The 16172-nt window shown below is 43.1% G+C and overlaps 1 protein-coding gene across 1 annotated transcript in view; it reads left to right on the top strand.

Annotated features, from left to right (window-relative positions):
* RPS6KA2 (ribosomal protein S6 kinase A2) overlaps positions 1 to 4491 on the top strand; it is a 186090-nt gene extending 181599 nt beyond the window's left edge. Inside the window, exons 20-21 of the mRNA XM_084827999.1 lie at positions 1457 to 1594; positions 2760 to 4491. Of these exons, the coding sequence (XP_084684125.1) occupies positions 1457 to 1594; positions 2760 to 2885 (264 nt within the window). The 3' untranslated portion in view covers positions 2886 to 4491. The remainder of the gene's footprint in view (positions 1 to 1456; positions 1595 to 2759) is intronic.
* The last annotated feature ends 11681 nt before the right edge of the window (positions 4492 to 16172 follow it).

Raw genomic sequence — 16172 nt, 5'->3', positions numbered from 1 at the left:
GGAGATGAAAACTTTTAGAACTGGTTTGTTGATACGGATCAACACAACTGCCTGCTTTTTTAACCTCTCTTTGGGGGGTGGCTATGGGGACTGTCATGATGAGCATCTGCACTTAAAAATTTACCACCTTGCCACTGTTCCTGAGTCATGAGAACATAAACAGTGGCTGGCTGAACCAAACCAAGATCTACCACAGCAAGCATTTTGTTTTCAGCAATGACCAACCAGGTATCACTTGAACCTACAAACAGGGTAGGAAGGTTTCTTGTCCCCAGTTTTGGATGCTTGAGGAATTTGATTCTGTTCTTTAGATTCTGATGTGAACTGCCTTGATTCCTGCCTCCCAGGCTAAAACGTAAATCAGAACTTACAATGCAATCTTATAGCTGTCTATTCAGAAGTAAGTCCCATTGAGTTCCATGGGGCTTACTCCCACTTAAATAGATATAGGATAGCAGCCTTAGTTATCCACCAGCTTTCACACTTCCCAAATGTTCCAGTGCAGTTCTTGACTCAAAAAACATCACATTCATTGACAATGCTTGTCTTGAGACAGAGAGAATTGAGAAAACATATGCTTAGAAATGTCTATTTAAATACACATTTTCATGCAATTTAGGTTGAAATCCCATGCATGTTTAGATAGGAAAAAAATCCTACAACTCCCAGCATAGGATTGTACATGCATAGGATTATACCCTTAATTTTTAATATCTCAGCTTAATGTAGAAATTAGTCAGAACAGATGTATGCATGGACATATGCAAAAGTGACACAGAGCAGAAAAAGACTGGTTTGCCCATACCTATTGCTAGCACCTGTTTTGTTACACTTATCTCATGGATGTCAGCGATCCCTATCTTGTCTGTAATGACTAAAACTAGTAGTCCTCATATGGATTGCCACCTAATCTATAGAATCAAGTTGCAAATCTGCTGATGTGCCTTCAATACCTTATGAAATTTAGCTTAACCTCAACCACGCTTGAACTCAGTACCTAAAGTGCTGGAAAGCTGTTGCCAGGTCCCTCTCTTGCATGATGAGATGGTTTCACAACCATTGTGAAAATGGTTGACTTGGAATGATCCTTGCATGCATCATGCTCAGTTGCAATACAAATCACCTCACTAATCCACCTACCTTAATAAAGTAAACACTGGGGCTGTTCTTTCATAGACACATTTCCAAGGTAATATCTTGCTAGGAGGTTTTTCTATTTGGAGTGGGGTTGTTTGCTTCTCCTTCCACCCCCATCTTTCAGTAGAACTCATTACAATGGCTGCTGCCTTAAAAGGATACAGGACCAATTCTCAGATGATGACTATTTAATAGCATTTTCCATTGCAGTATTCCATATTTTCAAATTGCCATTGTCCATGTTTTAAAACAGAAATGGATTCTCAGAAAAATAACAAGATCACAGTTTTTCATCCTCTCTGCAATTCCTTTTTATCAGGATATTGTGTCAAAGATGCTTCATGTCGACCCTCATCAACGCTTAACAGCAGCTCAAGTTCTACGGCACCCATGGATAGTAAACAGGGAATATCTGTCCCAGAATCAGCTCATCAGACAGGATGTCCACCTGGTCAAGGTAAGTCCAAATGCCACTATTTTGCATTGGGTCCTTCATATAGAAAATTGGGGTGGGGGTGATGGCCTTAGATGACTGCTTTTTCATACATCATCTGCTAATTAGTATGTTTGATACTGCGAAGGAAGAACTATACTAGATGGGAAAGAAATGTCTGTGTTTGTGTATATACCACTACATTTTTCTTGATGGGATTGGAAGAAGTGGGCTTGGGAATTTTGAGATCTGGTGCAAAGAGAAACACATTGGAATCCTAAGCATTCCTTTGCCTATGTATAAGCAGGGGATAGAGAACTGTTTTGGGGTGGGGAGCCGGATCGTCTCCCACCAAGCCTACCCTGGGCTGAATGATGTCAGGCAGTGTGGCCCCATCCCTGATGTCACCTTTTTTTTTTGCCTCCTCCCAGCACAGAGAAAGGGACCTAGGCTGCCCTGCATCCCTGCTGCTATCTCCAATCTGAGGTCAGAGATAACAGTGGGGGCTCTGCTGCTGGTGCATGCCAGCATGAAAATCCCTGCTATTATTTCTGGTCTCAGATTGGATACAGCAGTGGGGAAATGCCTCCTCCAGGGCCAGGGCTTGGAGCCTAAGACATGCTCCCTGGAGGAACCCCAAGAGGCTGCATGGGCTGGACTGGGGTGCCCCATGGGCAGAGGTTCTGCAGCCTGATGTATAGGCACGCATTCATGAACCAACAATTGTGCACTCCTTTGTACAACTTCCAGACATTTTACGGTGCCATCGCCCTGCCTCATTCATGAATATTTATGTGGGATCCAGATGTCGGCATCTTTCATTCATAAGCCTCCTGTGTTTTCCCACATCTTCATCCATTCTTTTTCTTACCATGGAAAATCCTTTAAGGAAGGAAAGATGGAATAGCTGCACAATGCCTCTTAATTGTTATCACTAGGACCCCTCTGTCTGGAAGCACCCTCAGCTGGGTCTCATAGCCAAGACTAGCCTTATAGTTTGGTGAATATAGATAATTGCGTCAAAGAGCGTGTTTTGACTGAGGAAGGAGTAATTGGGAGAAACTACCTCCCCAGAGTGGCCTTGTTGCAGATACTGCCTCTTCTTTAAATTGGTAGGAATTGGGAAATGATGTGGAGTGAAACAAGGAATTGTTCTTAAATGCTGCATGGTCTCATTTTTCTTTTGCAGGGTGCAATGGCAGCCACCTACTTTGCTTTAAACCGAACACCTCAGGCACCAAGGCTGGAACCTGTATTGTCCTCCAACCTGGCCCAGCGAAGGGGGATGAAAAGACTGACCTCAACGAGGTTGTAGTTGTCCCAAAGAATGCCTGATTTAAAAAAGAGAAAAAACGCAATGTACGTTGATCAGAGAGGCTGATCTGTATTGCTCATTTTGCAGGACTCTGGACTGTTGGCACATAAATTGCTAGAATTAGCAGAACTTCAGCATAAGGCAAAGTTATCCTTTGCTTTCAGATTATTATTTTTCTTTTTACATTACCGTCAAGATCCTGAGTTAGCAATTACTCAAAAAATGTGCCAATTTTTCAACTGCTGTATTGCTTCTTATTTAAGTATAAACTGCTCAGATCCTGTTCTCTCCTCTCCTCCTTTTCTCCGAATGCTATTTTTGGAATCTTTTAGATGCTCTGTAAGACCACTTTTGTAAGCACTTTTCAATAGGGAAACAAGTAGTTTCAATTTTAGAGATCGATTCTACCAGCATATGTGTCATGGTGAATTGTCACAGCTCACAATTGATACAGCTACCCATCATCAGCTGCAGTGAGAGTCATCTGAATGCGGAGAGATGTGTGACGCCATGAAAGCAATGGCCTACTAAGAGCAGTGTTTAACATGAAGAGAGAGAAAAAGGAGCTGTTCTGTTTCTCAAAAAGACCTCTTCATATGTTTGGACCATATAGAAATGAATGCACGGAGGGGAGTTGAAGGTTGCGCCCACTGACCCTAACATCCATACATTCAAGGGTCCCATTTGTACAGGAACTCCATGCCTACACACACACACACACACACACAGTCTATATAACCCTGGATGAATTGAGGGCATGGATCACACATATGGATGTGTGACAGCTCAGGTATACATGCATAGGCTCTGTACAAACAGAGCTTTTGAGTGTGTGGAGGTCAGGGATGGGGCCAGCAAGCAGGACCTCCATTTCCCTCCCCCACATATGTATCCATATCTACACGAATTAATTCATGGGCAGTGAGTTGGATCCAGACTTAGCCATACTTGGAGAAGACCCATTAAAATAAACGGGACTTAATTTAAATTAGTCATGATTAATTTAAGTATGACCAAGTCTGGATCCAACCAAGTGCTTTCTAAGAATATTAAGTTACACACTCTCCTACCATTAGCAAATGGAAGCAGTGATCTTTTGTTTGCCTCTTCAGTTTTAAAAGAGCAGCTCATAATGCCAGGCTACTATCCACAAGAGAAAGTCAGCTAATCTTTAACTGGAAGCAGAGAAAGAAACAGAGAAAGACACAGTGGTTGGCCACTGTGTGAACAGAATGCTGGACTAGATGGACCCTTGGGGCTTCTTCATGCTAGGGATGTCAGAGAATTTCTCCACGAATCTCAGGGAGGCCGAATGCCAGCGCATTTGGCCCCCCGAAATTGGTGGACAAACGGTCTGCCCCCCGCCCCCCCTGGGACGGGACTTACCTTGGGTGAATGTCCCTGGCGGCGGCGGTGGCTCCAGCAGCATTTCGGCGGCGGCCGGTCTTCCGACCGGCTGCCGCCACCGCCATTTCCAAGTAAAAAAAAAAAAACCAAGCAAATGTGATAGGCTACGTAAAGATTTACGTAGCCTATCACAGCTAGATTTTTAAAAAAAACACCATGATAGGCTACGTAAATGTTTACGTAGCCTATCACGGCTGACTTTGGGAAAAAAAAAAAAAGCGCATACGCAAATGGCAGCGCCCATGGGCGCCGCCATTTGCGTTCCTTATTTTGGCACGTTATTTTGGCACGAAAATAAGGGCAACGCTATTTGCAGCACAGGAGGATTCGTGGCTGGAGGGACGGGGTGCCTCCCCCCCAGCCAGAATTTCAGCGGGGAGGGATAGGGCGCCTCCCCCCCGGCCAGAATTTCGGCGGGGAGGGATGGGGCGCCTCCCCCCCACCGCGAGGCAAGCTTTGGGATCAGGTAAGTGAGTCTCCTGGACTGCAAGGAGGACAAATCAGTCAATCCTAAAGGAAATCAACCCTGAGTACTCATTGGAAGGACAGATACTGAAGCTGAAGCTCCAATATTTTGGCCACCTAATGCGAAGCGAAAACTCTCTGGAAAAGACCCTGATGCTGGGAAAGACTGAAGGCAAAAGGAGAAGGGGACGGCAGAGGATGAGATGGCTAGATAGCATCACCGATGCAATGAATATGAACTTGAGCACACTCCAGGAGAGAGCGCAGGACAGGAAGGCCTGGCGTGCTATGGTCCATGGGGTCACGAAGAGTCGGACACGACTGAACGACTGAACAACAACAACAACAACAAGTGACATTTGTCCATCCCTATATAGAGCTTTTATCCTGCTATTGAGATTGGTTACTCATGGGAGTTTGCAGGCCTCTTAGATGATGTCGTGAACCTCCAAAGTGTCTCCTGCATGAAATGACCTTTATTCCATGTTTTAAAAGATTGGAGATAATGAGTTATCAAATTACCATGCTTGAGTTCCCTCCATGGAAAAGGAAAAGCCACAATAAGAGGTGCTAGACCACAGCACCATCTAGCAGCTGTATAATGAAACATATGGAAGACTCGGATAAGGGGGAAAAGGAGGGGAAGGATGCACATGTCAAGGGATCCATCGTGATCCTGCCTTTAAAATGGAAGCAGAAAGCCCCATTTTAAATGCTGGATTTTAGGCTGGTGTAGATATGCTCATAATCTGACCCAGCATGGCTCTTCTTTGTGGTAGAGAAACTCCAGTAAACAAAGTCTACAATATTTCCTGATGTCAAAGGAATGGGCATAACTGTGATGTTGGACTAAGTGTCTTTCATGACGTTTCTTGTCTATCTTGGCTTCTTTTGAGCTGGTTGACAAAATGAGCACATTCCACTTTCCACTGACATCAGTGGCTCGCTTTATGTCCGTCAATTAACCTGGATTGCACCCATTGGCCACAACCCAGTGCAGACTTTAGCATGCTTAACAGCACAGTCCTATACAAGTCTGCTCAGAAGTAAGCCCCACTGAATTCAGTGGGGCTTTGTCCCAAGTAAGTAGATGTAGGATTGCAGCCTGAGCACTTTAAAGTCAGTAGGCTTAGGCACACTCTATTCAGAGCTGTACTGCAGCCATTCTTTTAAGCACTTTACTTGGCTTTCATTTTCAGAATGGATTTTGTCAGTTTCCAAAGCTTCAGCATCGTTTTTGAGTGCTTCTTATGGAGGGAAATGTGAAGACAGAATATCGTATCCTACAGCTTATATTTATTTTTCTGCGAAGTGAGGCCATTTTGATGCTAAACACAGTTTGGGAGATCCATGTAAATTGAGCCTGCATACACAAGCGAGCAAAAAATTGTGTTAGCTACTGTAATGTGCTTCTTGAGGTTTGTTTCTGTGTTCAACAAAATGTTATGTAATTGATTTTATTTTATGTTCTTAATTTTTAAATTATATTTAATGTTCCATTTTTATGTGCTGTGCACACAGGACTGCAGCAGAGCAGCTGTTCCTCAAGTTTGACTTTTAGAATAAAACAACGCTGTGAAACTTCATGAAATGAATGCATTGGCTCAAGTGTGGCAGGAGATAGGGGTATTGTGGATATTAGAAATTTTTAACAATGCACCTGCTTTTCTGCTGTGTATTCAGAGGAAACAAGATAGTGGGAAGTTTTCTCACCTTGACATTTGCTTGCTTGTTTAAATAGAGTAATCCAGTGCACCCAAGATCTTCAAAAGCCCTGACTATACCCTACAAAAATTAGGGCATTCTCACATGTGACCAGAAAATTGCTTTCTCCACATCCTGCACTTGCTGGCATGATAGCCTTACTTCTACCAGAGGCATATTCGTCAGATCCATAAGTTACCATTGGCTAGCTGTAAATATTGCCATGTCTACCCACAGATACCACAGGAGATGACATGTCTCACTGTTCATATGCTGATTTGAATCTATGGTAATGCTGGCAGTTGAAGTACAACTAATGTGCATTAGATCATCAATCATTGAATCATAGGGTTGGAAGGGGCCTACAAGACCATCTAGTCCAACCCCCTGCTCAATGCAGGAAGCCTGATTTCCAGGTGGAATCCCATCCAAATACTAACCAGGGCTGACCCTGCTTAGCTTCCAAGATCAGATGAGATCGGGCACATCCAGCCGTTTGTTGTAGCACATATATTTAAAAATCACTGAAACAGCATGTCCTCCTTCACAGAATTATGGTGTACATGTGCCACAGATTAATGTTATAATGAATGGTGGAAAATGGTCATGGTCTGAAGGCACATGAACAAGTGTGGGTCTGGTCAGTACTTGGAAGGGATACCACCCGGGAATCCCATGTAGCAACCTTGAGTTCCACGATGGAAAAAAGCTGGAATATAAATGTAATATTTTTAAAATATATATTTGTAGTCCCTAGTCGAGTTAGGAAAGACCCTTGAAACCCTGAATAACTGCTGCCAGTCAGCGTAGATCAGGGATGCATAACCTCAGGCCTGGGCGCTGAATGTGGTCCTCCAGGAGTCCCCAGACGGCCATGCCCCTTTTCCCCAACCACTGATTGTTTGGTAGATTCCCAGTTTTGTTTGTTCTGACCCTGACCCCATTCTAAAAGGTTGAAATTCTTCTCCTAAGACTTAGTTACTGGCAGTAAGAGTTTTAAGCTACAATATTCTGGCATTTTTGGTAATTTGTGCCCCGCCCACCACTGGAATACAGCCCCCGAGAGCCCCTCCAAAATGGAATTTGGCCCACAGGCTGAAAGTACACCCCTGGTGTACACCACTGTGTGAACAAAATGCTGTACTAGATGGACCCTTGGTCTGATCCAGCAGAGGGCTCTTCTTATGTTCTTAGATAATACTGAGCTAGATGCACAGCCTGATTGAGCATAAGGTAGCTTCCTGTGTTTTACCTGCCACCTTCACCATAGATATGAATAAAAGTTGTTCTTGTTGTCACTTTGGAAGATGCTCAGTGTACATGCATGAAAGGAATATTGCATAGACCTGCTAGTGTGATTACGTAACATCAGGGGTGTCTTGCTCTTCAAAGCAAATGTATCCCACAGGTTCTCAGGCACCCAAGGACACTAAAATGGTAGTTGACTGTGCCAGTGTTTCAGGTATACACAGGAGTGTAGACACACATTGGCTTTGTCTTTGAGTAATGTAGTTTGCCCCTTCCTTGGAGTACAATGACACAGAAAATTTAGGACTGCTGCCGTTTCCTGAGGATGAAGAAACAGCCATTGGCCATTTCTCACTTTGCATGTGTACTGCTCAGGTTCAAGACATTGCTTAGCTCTGGATAAGTCACTGGCCCTGATCCAGAAAAAAAATAGTTGTGCTTAAGACCAGTTGGAACCATGATTAACTAGATGCTCATTTATTTATATAGGATTAAGAGCAACTGACATTTTTTTTGATGGGGGTCACTAATTCTTACTCTTATTGACAATGAAGCAGGGATGTTTTTGTCAGTGGAGGCTGGTAGCTCCAATGTCAGTGGAGCGGTGAATCTACTCCAGGTTTCAGGCAGAACTCTGGGTTTCACTCAGAACCAGTCAGAACCTTTAGAGTTCTGATTGAAACGTGGAGCGGATTCATCACCCCACTAACATTGGAGCGACTGGCCTCCGCTGGTTCTCGTAGTCTAAGGTCCTTGGGCTTCCCAGTGTACAGCTGCTGGGTTCCCGCCTTATGAAAGGGATGCACACAGAGAGCCATGCAGAGATTTCAGATGGCATAGGGGGGAATAACATCGCTAATTTATTCACATGACTTCATCTCCAAGAATGAAGCTAAGGTAAGTATTAGCCATTTCTTACACACATATGTCACAAGCAATATCACAAAATCATATGCCAGCTTTCAAACATATTAAAATTATATAGTGAACACACCGCTAGAGAACATTAGCAAATAATCTTGATCAGCCAGCTGTTGAGCAAGAAATGCAGACATCCCAGGCTGACCAAACTATTTAAATTAAAACACAGACCAAAAGTTGGGATAAATCTTTCCAAATGGTCCCAATTAATCCTGTCAGTAGCAACTTTTCAGTTCAGTGTTTTCCCAGAATATGTCCAAAATTCTCAACCAGTAGTTGCATCACCTATAGCCAGGACAACAGTGTCCCTGGAAAGCATCGTACAAACTGTTGATTATAACAGATAAATAGATCTTGTGAGTTGACACTAACTCCAGCTTCCAGCAGCCTGTACAGCCTTTCTGACAAGCTAAACTAATCACTTTGGGTTTTAGCCCAGCCAAATCAAGAGGTCACATAGAACTCTAATAAAAAATATAACATGAAATATATGACAAAGGCACATAAATCCAGATCCACACTCCGCAGAGCTAACCCTACCAATGGGTTCTCTGTTGAAGTAAGCACATCCTGTACTGAATGTGCTTTGAAAGTATGTATATTTAGAATGAATGTGGGACTTCAAAAAATAATCAGAAAGGGTCAGGCTGATTTTAAACTGTTGAGTTAGCAACACTAAAGGAAGTTCTGGAACATATTTTGCATTTTATAAATTCCATCTCATTGCTATGTGGCTCATGCCTGCTGCATTTTGTGACCTACAGTGGGTTGGTGCAAGGAAGGAGAGAAAACTGCTCTTTAAACTCCAGTTCATAAAGGTACGACTGAAACTGTACAGAATATGAAAAGGGGTGACTTAATCTGCATTAATCAGTTTTGGTGAACATACAGATGTTAGGTAAAAAGTTTGTTTCTCAAAGTTCCAGTCCTAGTTTCATTGAATTCAGGTCTAAAGGATCAATCTCACTGATTTCATCAGAGCAGGATGGCCCCTAGCACTTGTAATGTCTAACAAACATCTTTGTGTTTCAGCTGCATTTGTTCTGGCCTTGTAACAAACATTCATGCCCCAGCAGGAATACTTTGCTCTATAAAGAGCACATTTAGAATACATGTCTTAGCATGAAGTAAAAACTCATTTGCATCCTCTGGTCTGTCACAGTTCCTGATTCCTTAGCCACTTCAGTTGCAGTTATGCTGCATAATGGTAACTGCACCACTCTGGCAGAGAAAGGGTTTGTCTTTCTTGCTTGTTTTTTCTGCCTTCTCTTTTTAGCCATTAGCTCTTTTATTTCAATTAATTTCTAAAGATTCTAGAAGACATAAATGTGATTCCATGCTTGTAACAGCTGAAACTACCTAAATTCAAATCTACCAGAGCAACAGTGTGGTTAAAAATTCAACTAAACAAAAATATTTTAAAGAACTTTCAAAATGCATGAAGGAAAGGGATAACATGGAACTCAGTCCATAACCAATTCCAAAGGGATAGAACAGAGGAGGACCCCTTCCCATACATGCTACAGCCTATTAGTTGTTTTAGCCCATAAAAGTCACAAAGCCCTTAAGGTCCTTGGATTCTCATTTCCCCCCGAGAAGGCAATGTAGGTAAAAATTCTGCACTAAAGAGGTGGCTCAGGGACTGTGTTATTATTGCTCACCAGTCACAGGGCACTGGGGCTTCCTATTAGGCCTGGGGCCTGGTAGATGCTGAAAGCAGCACCCTAGCAGTTCTTAGCACTAATGTCTGAGGTAGCAGATGCTGGGGGAAAGGGAGTGGCGATGAGGTGTTGAAGGACGGAGCTGTGTATGCCACATGTTAGAAACTCGTTTGTCCAAAATAACTTCATGACAAACATTCAAGCAGCACTCTATGTTTATTAAGCATGTTTGCAAAGGTGGGTGTCCTAGCTGAGTAGGCACACCTGACAATCAAAGCACACAGTTTTTATTCTCTTTCCCAGGCCGCTGAGTCCCTCGTTTCCCCATTGGCTAGGTACTCCAAGGTTCACAACTTTCCGATCTGCCTATTCACATCATCTCCTTGACATGTTCCCCCTCCCTTTACATACATCACATGTACATTATAATTACCTTATTAGCTATGCAGGGTGTGCAACATAATATCCATGAGCTCTTTAAGCACACACAGTTCTATAATAACCACGTGTCCTAACTCTGAGTTTTTTATCTAATTTTCTAATGTGGTTTCTACTTTGCTTAACTAACCACACTTCTAACTTAATTTTAAGTTTCTTACCACAAAGTACCTTAGACACTTGTTTCCACATCCTGTCTGAACTCAGTCACTGCTCAAAAGCATTTGCGACTTATTAAATGTTGCAAAAGCAACATTTGAACACTTTCCTACACACACAATCTGACCTGTGCCCCCTATGCTAGCCTGCTGCCCTCAGGTGCAGTGGAGGACACTGTTCCATCACCAGTATTGAAATAAAATTCACCTGACAGTCCAGTCGGCCATTGTAATGGAATGTTAGGGAGGGCGCCATCTTGTCTTTCCCCTTGGGCAACCAAATGTCTTTGGCTGGCTCTGTTCATCTGGCTGTTACTTGGAAGACACCTTCTACCTTTATTAAAGATAATTAACTCAATACCTTCACCACAGTTGGAGCCTCATTCAGGCACAGAGTGTTGGCGTTGGACTTGATGGTCTTATAGGCCCCTTCCAACCCTACTATTCTATGATTACAGCCCTATTTGTTTAGGATACTTCCAGACAAGGCTTTTTCTTGGTACAATTGCCCTGCCTCAGTCAGAGAATTTTAAGGGGGTCATCTTCCTTTTACAATTCTTCCATGTTTTCCTATCATTTCTTCTGTCTTTTTTCTTACCATAAAAAATCCATTAAGAAGGAAAAGATGGAACAGCTGCACAATGCCTTTTGATTGGTAGTGCTAGAACCCATCCATCTGGAAGCAGCATTAGAGAGAGCAACACACTCTAACCTTGTCCAAGTTGAGGGGATCCCTGCCATGGTACATCCCATCTCTTCTTCCTCCTGAGTGAGAACAGAACTTTCCTCTTATCATGAAGGTTCACTTCTGTCCAGATGAAGCAGGACATCTTTGCTCACACAAACTAGGCCCTTCAATGGTGCTTAAGGCTGGTTGCTTTGGGTATTTCTCCATCAGCCAGAAGAGTTAGAATCTGTGGACTCCTTTCTTTTCCTATTTGATTCAGTTTCTCCTTACCAGTTATGTTTTGAAGTGTCAAACTCTTATTCATTAGTTTGAATTATTTCACTCAGCTGTAGCCCTTCTAATTTATTTATATTTTAAAATATCTCTAAACAGTTAAAGAAAATACATAAAAAAAACATTTATTAAAAAAAAACATTAAAGCCAAGTACTCATAGTACCATAATTAACAAACAGACTGGCAGCACAATCAATCAGGGAAGGCCTGGGTAAATAGATGAATCTTGGGTAAAGAGATGAATCCTGGGATGAATCCTGGGTAAAGAGATGAATCCTGGGTAAAGAGATGAATCTTGGTGCCTAAAGTGCACCACAGCTGGCACCTCTTGAATACCGGGGGGTGGGGACATTCCATAAGGTGGGTTCCACCACAGAGAAGACCCAGTTTCGGGCTGCCGCAGGATGACAATCTGGAGGTCACAGTAGGGTCTCCTCCAATGATCTTAATGGTTGCACAGGTCTATATTGGGGAAGGCAATCTGCCTGGTAACCTGGTCCCAAGCTATTCAGGGCTTTAAATGCCAACAGCAAGACCTTGAACTTGGCTCAGTAGCTAACAGGTAGCCAGGCCAGTTTTTCAACACTGGTGTATTATGTGCTCGGCCAGGCATACCCCTCAGCATCCTAACTGCTGCATTCTGCACCAGCTGCAGCTTCCAGATCAAGCACAAAGGTAGCCCCACTTAAAGCACATGACAGTAAGCTACTTCCAAAACGGAGAAAGCAACCGCTCCCAATAGAAATTAAAAGCTTCTATAAGTGAGTGAGGGGAGTTGCCCTTCTCAAGATGTCATCTTTGGTCTAAGCAGAAGGAACCTTCATGACAATATCATTGTCCTATTCCCAGACCCAGGACTACAGTTCATCTTTAATTGTACAAATCAATACTTCAGCCACTGTAGAATAAGCTTCTCCATGGATTTTGGGTGCAAACTATCAAACAGGTGCAAAACAATTATCTACAGGAAACACTTTTTTAAATGTAAGGCAGGCTTCCTCCAGAGGTTTTGGACTTCATTCCCATCTGCCCTAGCCAGCATGGTTAATGGTCAGGAATGCTGGGAGTTGTAGTCCAAAACATCTGGAGGGCACCAGGTGTAAGGGATTCGTTTTGTGCCTTTTGCATTACAGACCAGTCTTTCTAGATTGTGGTGCTGCATTTTATGTCCAAACTCCACATCCATGTTTGCGAACCACTTGGTTTGAAATGTCTACGCTTCAGTGTAAAAATATGCTTGTTTTTATGAAGTGTAATATTTTTATAGCACAATGATCATTTGGGCTTTTGCACCTTGCTAGACACCATTAGCTTGAGGGAAGCTTCCCAGACCTATTTTCTGTGTACTGTGTCTACTGTTGCTGCTTCTACAGCTGCTGACCTCAGCTGCTGGATGAATGGTATTGTGAAATTGTCTGAATCGATCCGCAAAGATCCACGCTTGGCTGGAAAAAGTGATTATGGGTTCAATGAGGCAAGAGTTTACTGTGAAGAGCTCCTGGGAAGGAACCTCAGTCTTGGCCTTCATCTGTACATCTTTATTTATAAAGAAATAAAAATAAAACCAACCATGCCTTAGTTGTTGATCTAACTCATTGTCATACACTAAGCACCGTTCATATTTTCGGATTTGTTCTGAAGTCCTTAAATGTATACTCATTCATGTTTTTCATTCATTCTTCCAGTCTCGTTCACTCACCAAGACAAACACAAACAGTATAGCTCGAAGCCAGTAGTAAATATCCACACACAGCTGATGTGAATGCATATGCTTATCCAGGCACCATTGTACACGATGGATGTGTCTCTTCATGTGCATCTCCATTCGGGGCCATTAGTCACATGCAACATGTACAGCTAGAGTTAGATTGAGGCCAATGTGTTTATATATCGGCCCCAAAGAGACAGAGAGTAGATAGTGGACCATCTCATAGTTTAAAATGTTGAAACTTTGGAATCTCATGATCTTCAGGCACAGATATTTTAAACAAAAAGAAACCCTATCCATGCCCCGCCCCCAGAACAGGCATAACCATCACCATCTGTCAATTAATTGAGATAAAACAAACGCTGCGGTGTTTGGCTGTAACCCTCCTGGACACAAGTGGCAGACTGACTCACGCAATGACAATCAGGTTGTTTATTTAAGGTTTCTTTTCTCCAGTTCTAGAAGTTAGCTACCAAGTTGAAATTAGAGTGAAATGTAGCAGGGGCTCTCAACCTTTGGAGGGCGTCACCTGGTTCACACGCAACGAACAACCCATGGTTTGTTAACAATGGGCGTTAGGCAGTGCGTGTGAGCAAGTGAGTGAGCTGGTCCTGACCACTCACCTGATTCTTTTACACAGATTCATGAGGGATGGATCTATCAATGGTGATTAACCATGAGGGCTATTTGGAACCTCCAGGCTCAGAGGCAGTATCCCTCTGAATACCATTTGTGGGGGAGCAACAGGGGGGTAAGGTCCTAGCTGTGAGCTTCCCAGAACCACATCCTTGGCCATTTTGAGAAATAGCATGCTGGACTAGGTGGACCTTTGGACTGACCCAGCAGAGCTCATGGTCTTGACACTGCTCTCTTTTAGTGTTTTATGAGTGCCTATGCAGATCAGTAAAACACCGCACAAAAAGGATCTCAATGCAATTGCATCCAGGCTGGGATTTTTTGCTGTGTTTATACTTGTGTTTCCTGGTCTCATTATTTTTAAGGTGTGCATAACAGAAGGATTATACTGCTGACTCAGTCACCCCTCCCCCCCTCGTCCATGGGCCTTCTCAAAAACTTGGTGGTTTGGACTGCACTTGAGCAGCTGTCACTTTCCCTTTGATTGCAGTTATTTTGGTAAGAACATTAGTGCTGACAATTTTTAGGTTGGTCATCCAGGGCACTCACTGTTTAATTATCCACCATGTATTGACTTAAATGGTCTTTCGTGCGTGTTTGTCAAGGAATTGGACCAAAGGTTATAAAGAACAAAATTAGGCTAAAGGGTTATTTGTCTATATCATCGGAGAGACTGTCCCAAAAGTTACTGCGAGGCCTGGGTGTACTGAGCACCAAGCAATACCTCCTGCGGTCATGGACCCCACTCAGTAGCAGGAGGGATTTTCTTACAACTGCTCTTCATGAGGAAGACCTGCAAGATAAAGAGATACGAGACAAACTTAAACTAGCTCATAAACAGTACTGTTTATATCCTTCAGAAAGTAATCTCCAAAGCCAGGAGGGGAATAACTATTGTTGTTATCTCTTCCTCCTAAGCACGAGCAGTCCAGCTTGTTCGTCGGCTTTGTCAGAGGCTAAAGGTTATGTAAATAGGCAGCATTACCTGGATTAGAAATAATCTTTTTGAGATACTGTCCGTACACATCTGAAATGGAAAGCTTGTGGGAGTCATTCATTCAATGTGCTTGATTCAAATGTGGATAACCAGCAGAGCACTGATACGTCTCTAGAATGGGGAAAAAATCCCAGGCAACTAAAAACAACCATATAAGAGGAGCCATGCTGGATCAGATCAAAGGCCTATCTAGATCAATATTCTGTTCACTGACCAACCAGATGCCTCTGGGAAGCCCACAAGTAGGATATGAGCACAAAGCACTCTTTCACTCGTGTTCTCCAGCAACTGGTATCTGGAGGCATTTTGCCCCCAAAAGGGAATATGAAATAGTTTCAACCCTGCATCTGTGGTTCCTTTAGACAAGGCTATAGGAGGTCCAGACATCCTCATATTTGATTTGTAGCCTTCCTGCATTTTCCTTCCACTTCTTCCATCATTTTTCTTACCAGAAAAAAATCTGTTAACTCAATAAAAGTAAATTTTAAAAAAGTGTTAGCACTAGGAACCCTCTGTTTGGAAGCACCTTATGTTGTTGTTCAGTCGTGTCCGACTCTTCGTGACCCCATGGACCATAGCACGCCAGGCCTTCCTGTCCTCCGCTCTCTCCCGGAGTGTGCTCAAGTCCATATTCATTGCATCGGTGATGCTATCTAGCCATCTCATCCTCTGCCATCCCCTTCTCCTTTTGCCTTCAATCTTTCCCAGCATCAGAGTCTTTTCCAGGGAGTTTTCTCTTCGCATTAGGTAGCCAAAATATTTGAGCTTCAGCTTCAGTATCTGTCCTTCCAATGAGCACTCAGGGTTGATTTCCTTTAGGATTGACTGATTTGACCTCCTTGCAGTCCAGGGGACTCGTAAGAGTCTTCTCCAGCACCACAGTTCGAAAGCATCGATTCTTCGGTGCTCAGCCTCCCTTATAGTCCAGCTCTCACAGCCATACGTTGCTACTGGGAAAACCATAGCTTTGATTATACAAACC

The sequence above is a fragment of the Heloderma suspectum genome, chromosome 1, assembly GCF_057233095.1.
Source record: "Heloderma suspectum isolate Gila_16-S chromosome 1, 16-S_ref, whole genome shotgun sequence".
NCBI lineage: Eukaryota > Metazoa > Chordata > Lepidosauria > Squamata > Helodermatidae > Heloderma > Heloderma suspectum.
Note: the sequence above shows the minus strand (reverse complement) of the source record. Positions and strands in the feature narration are given on the sequence as shown.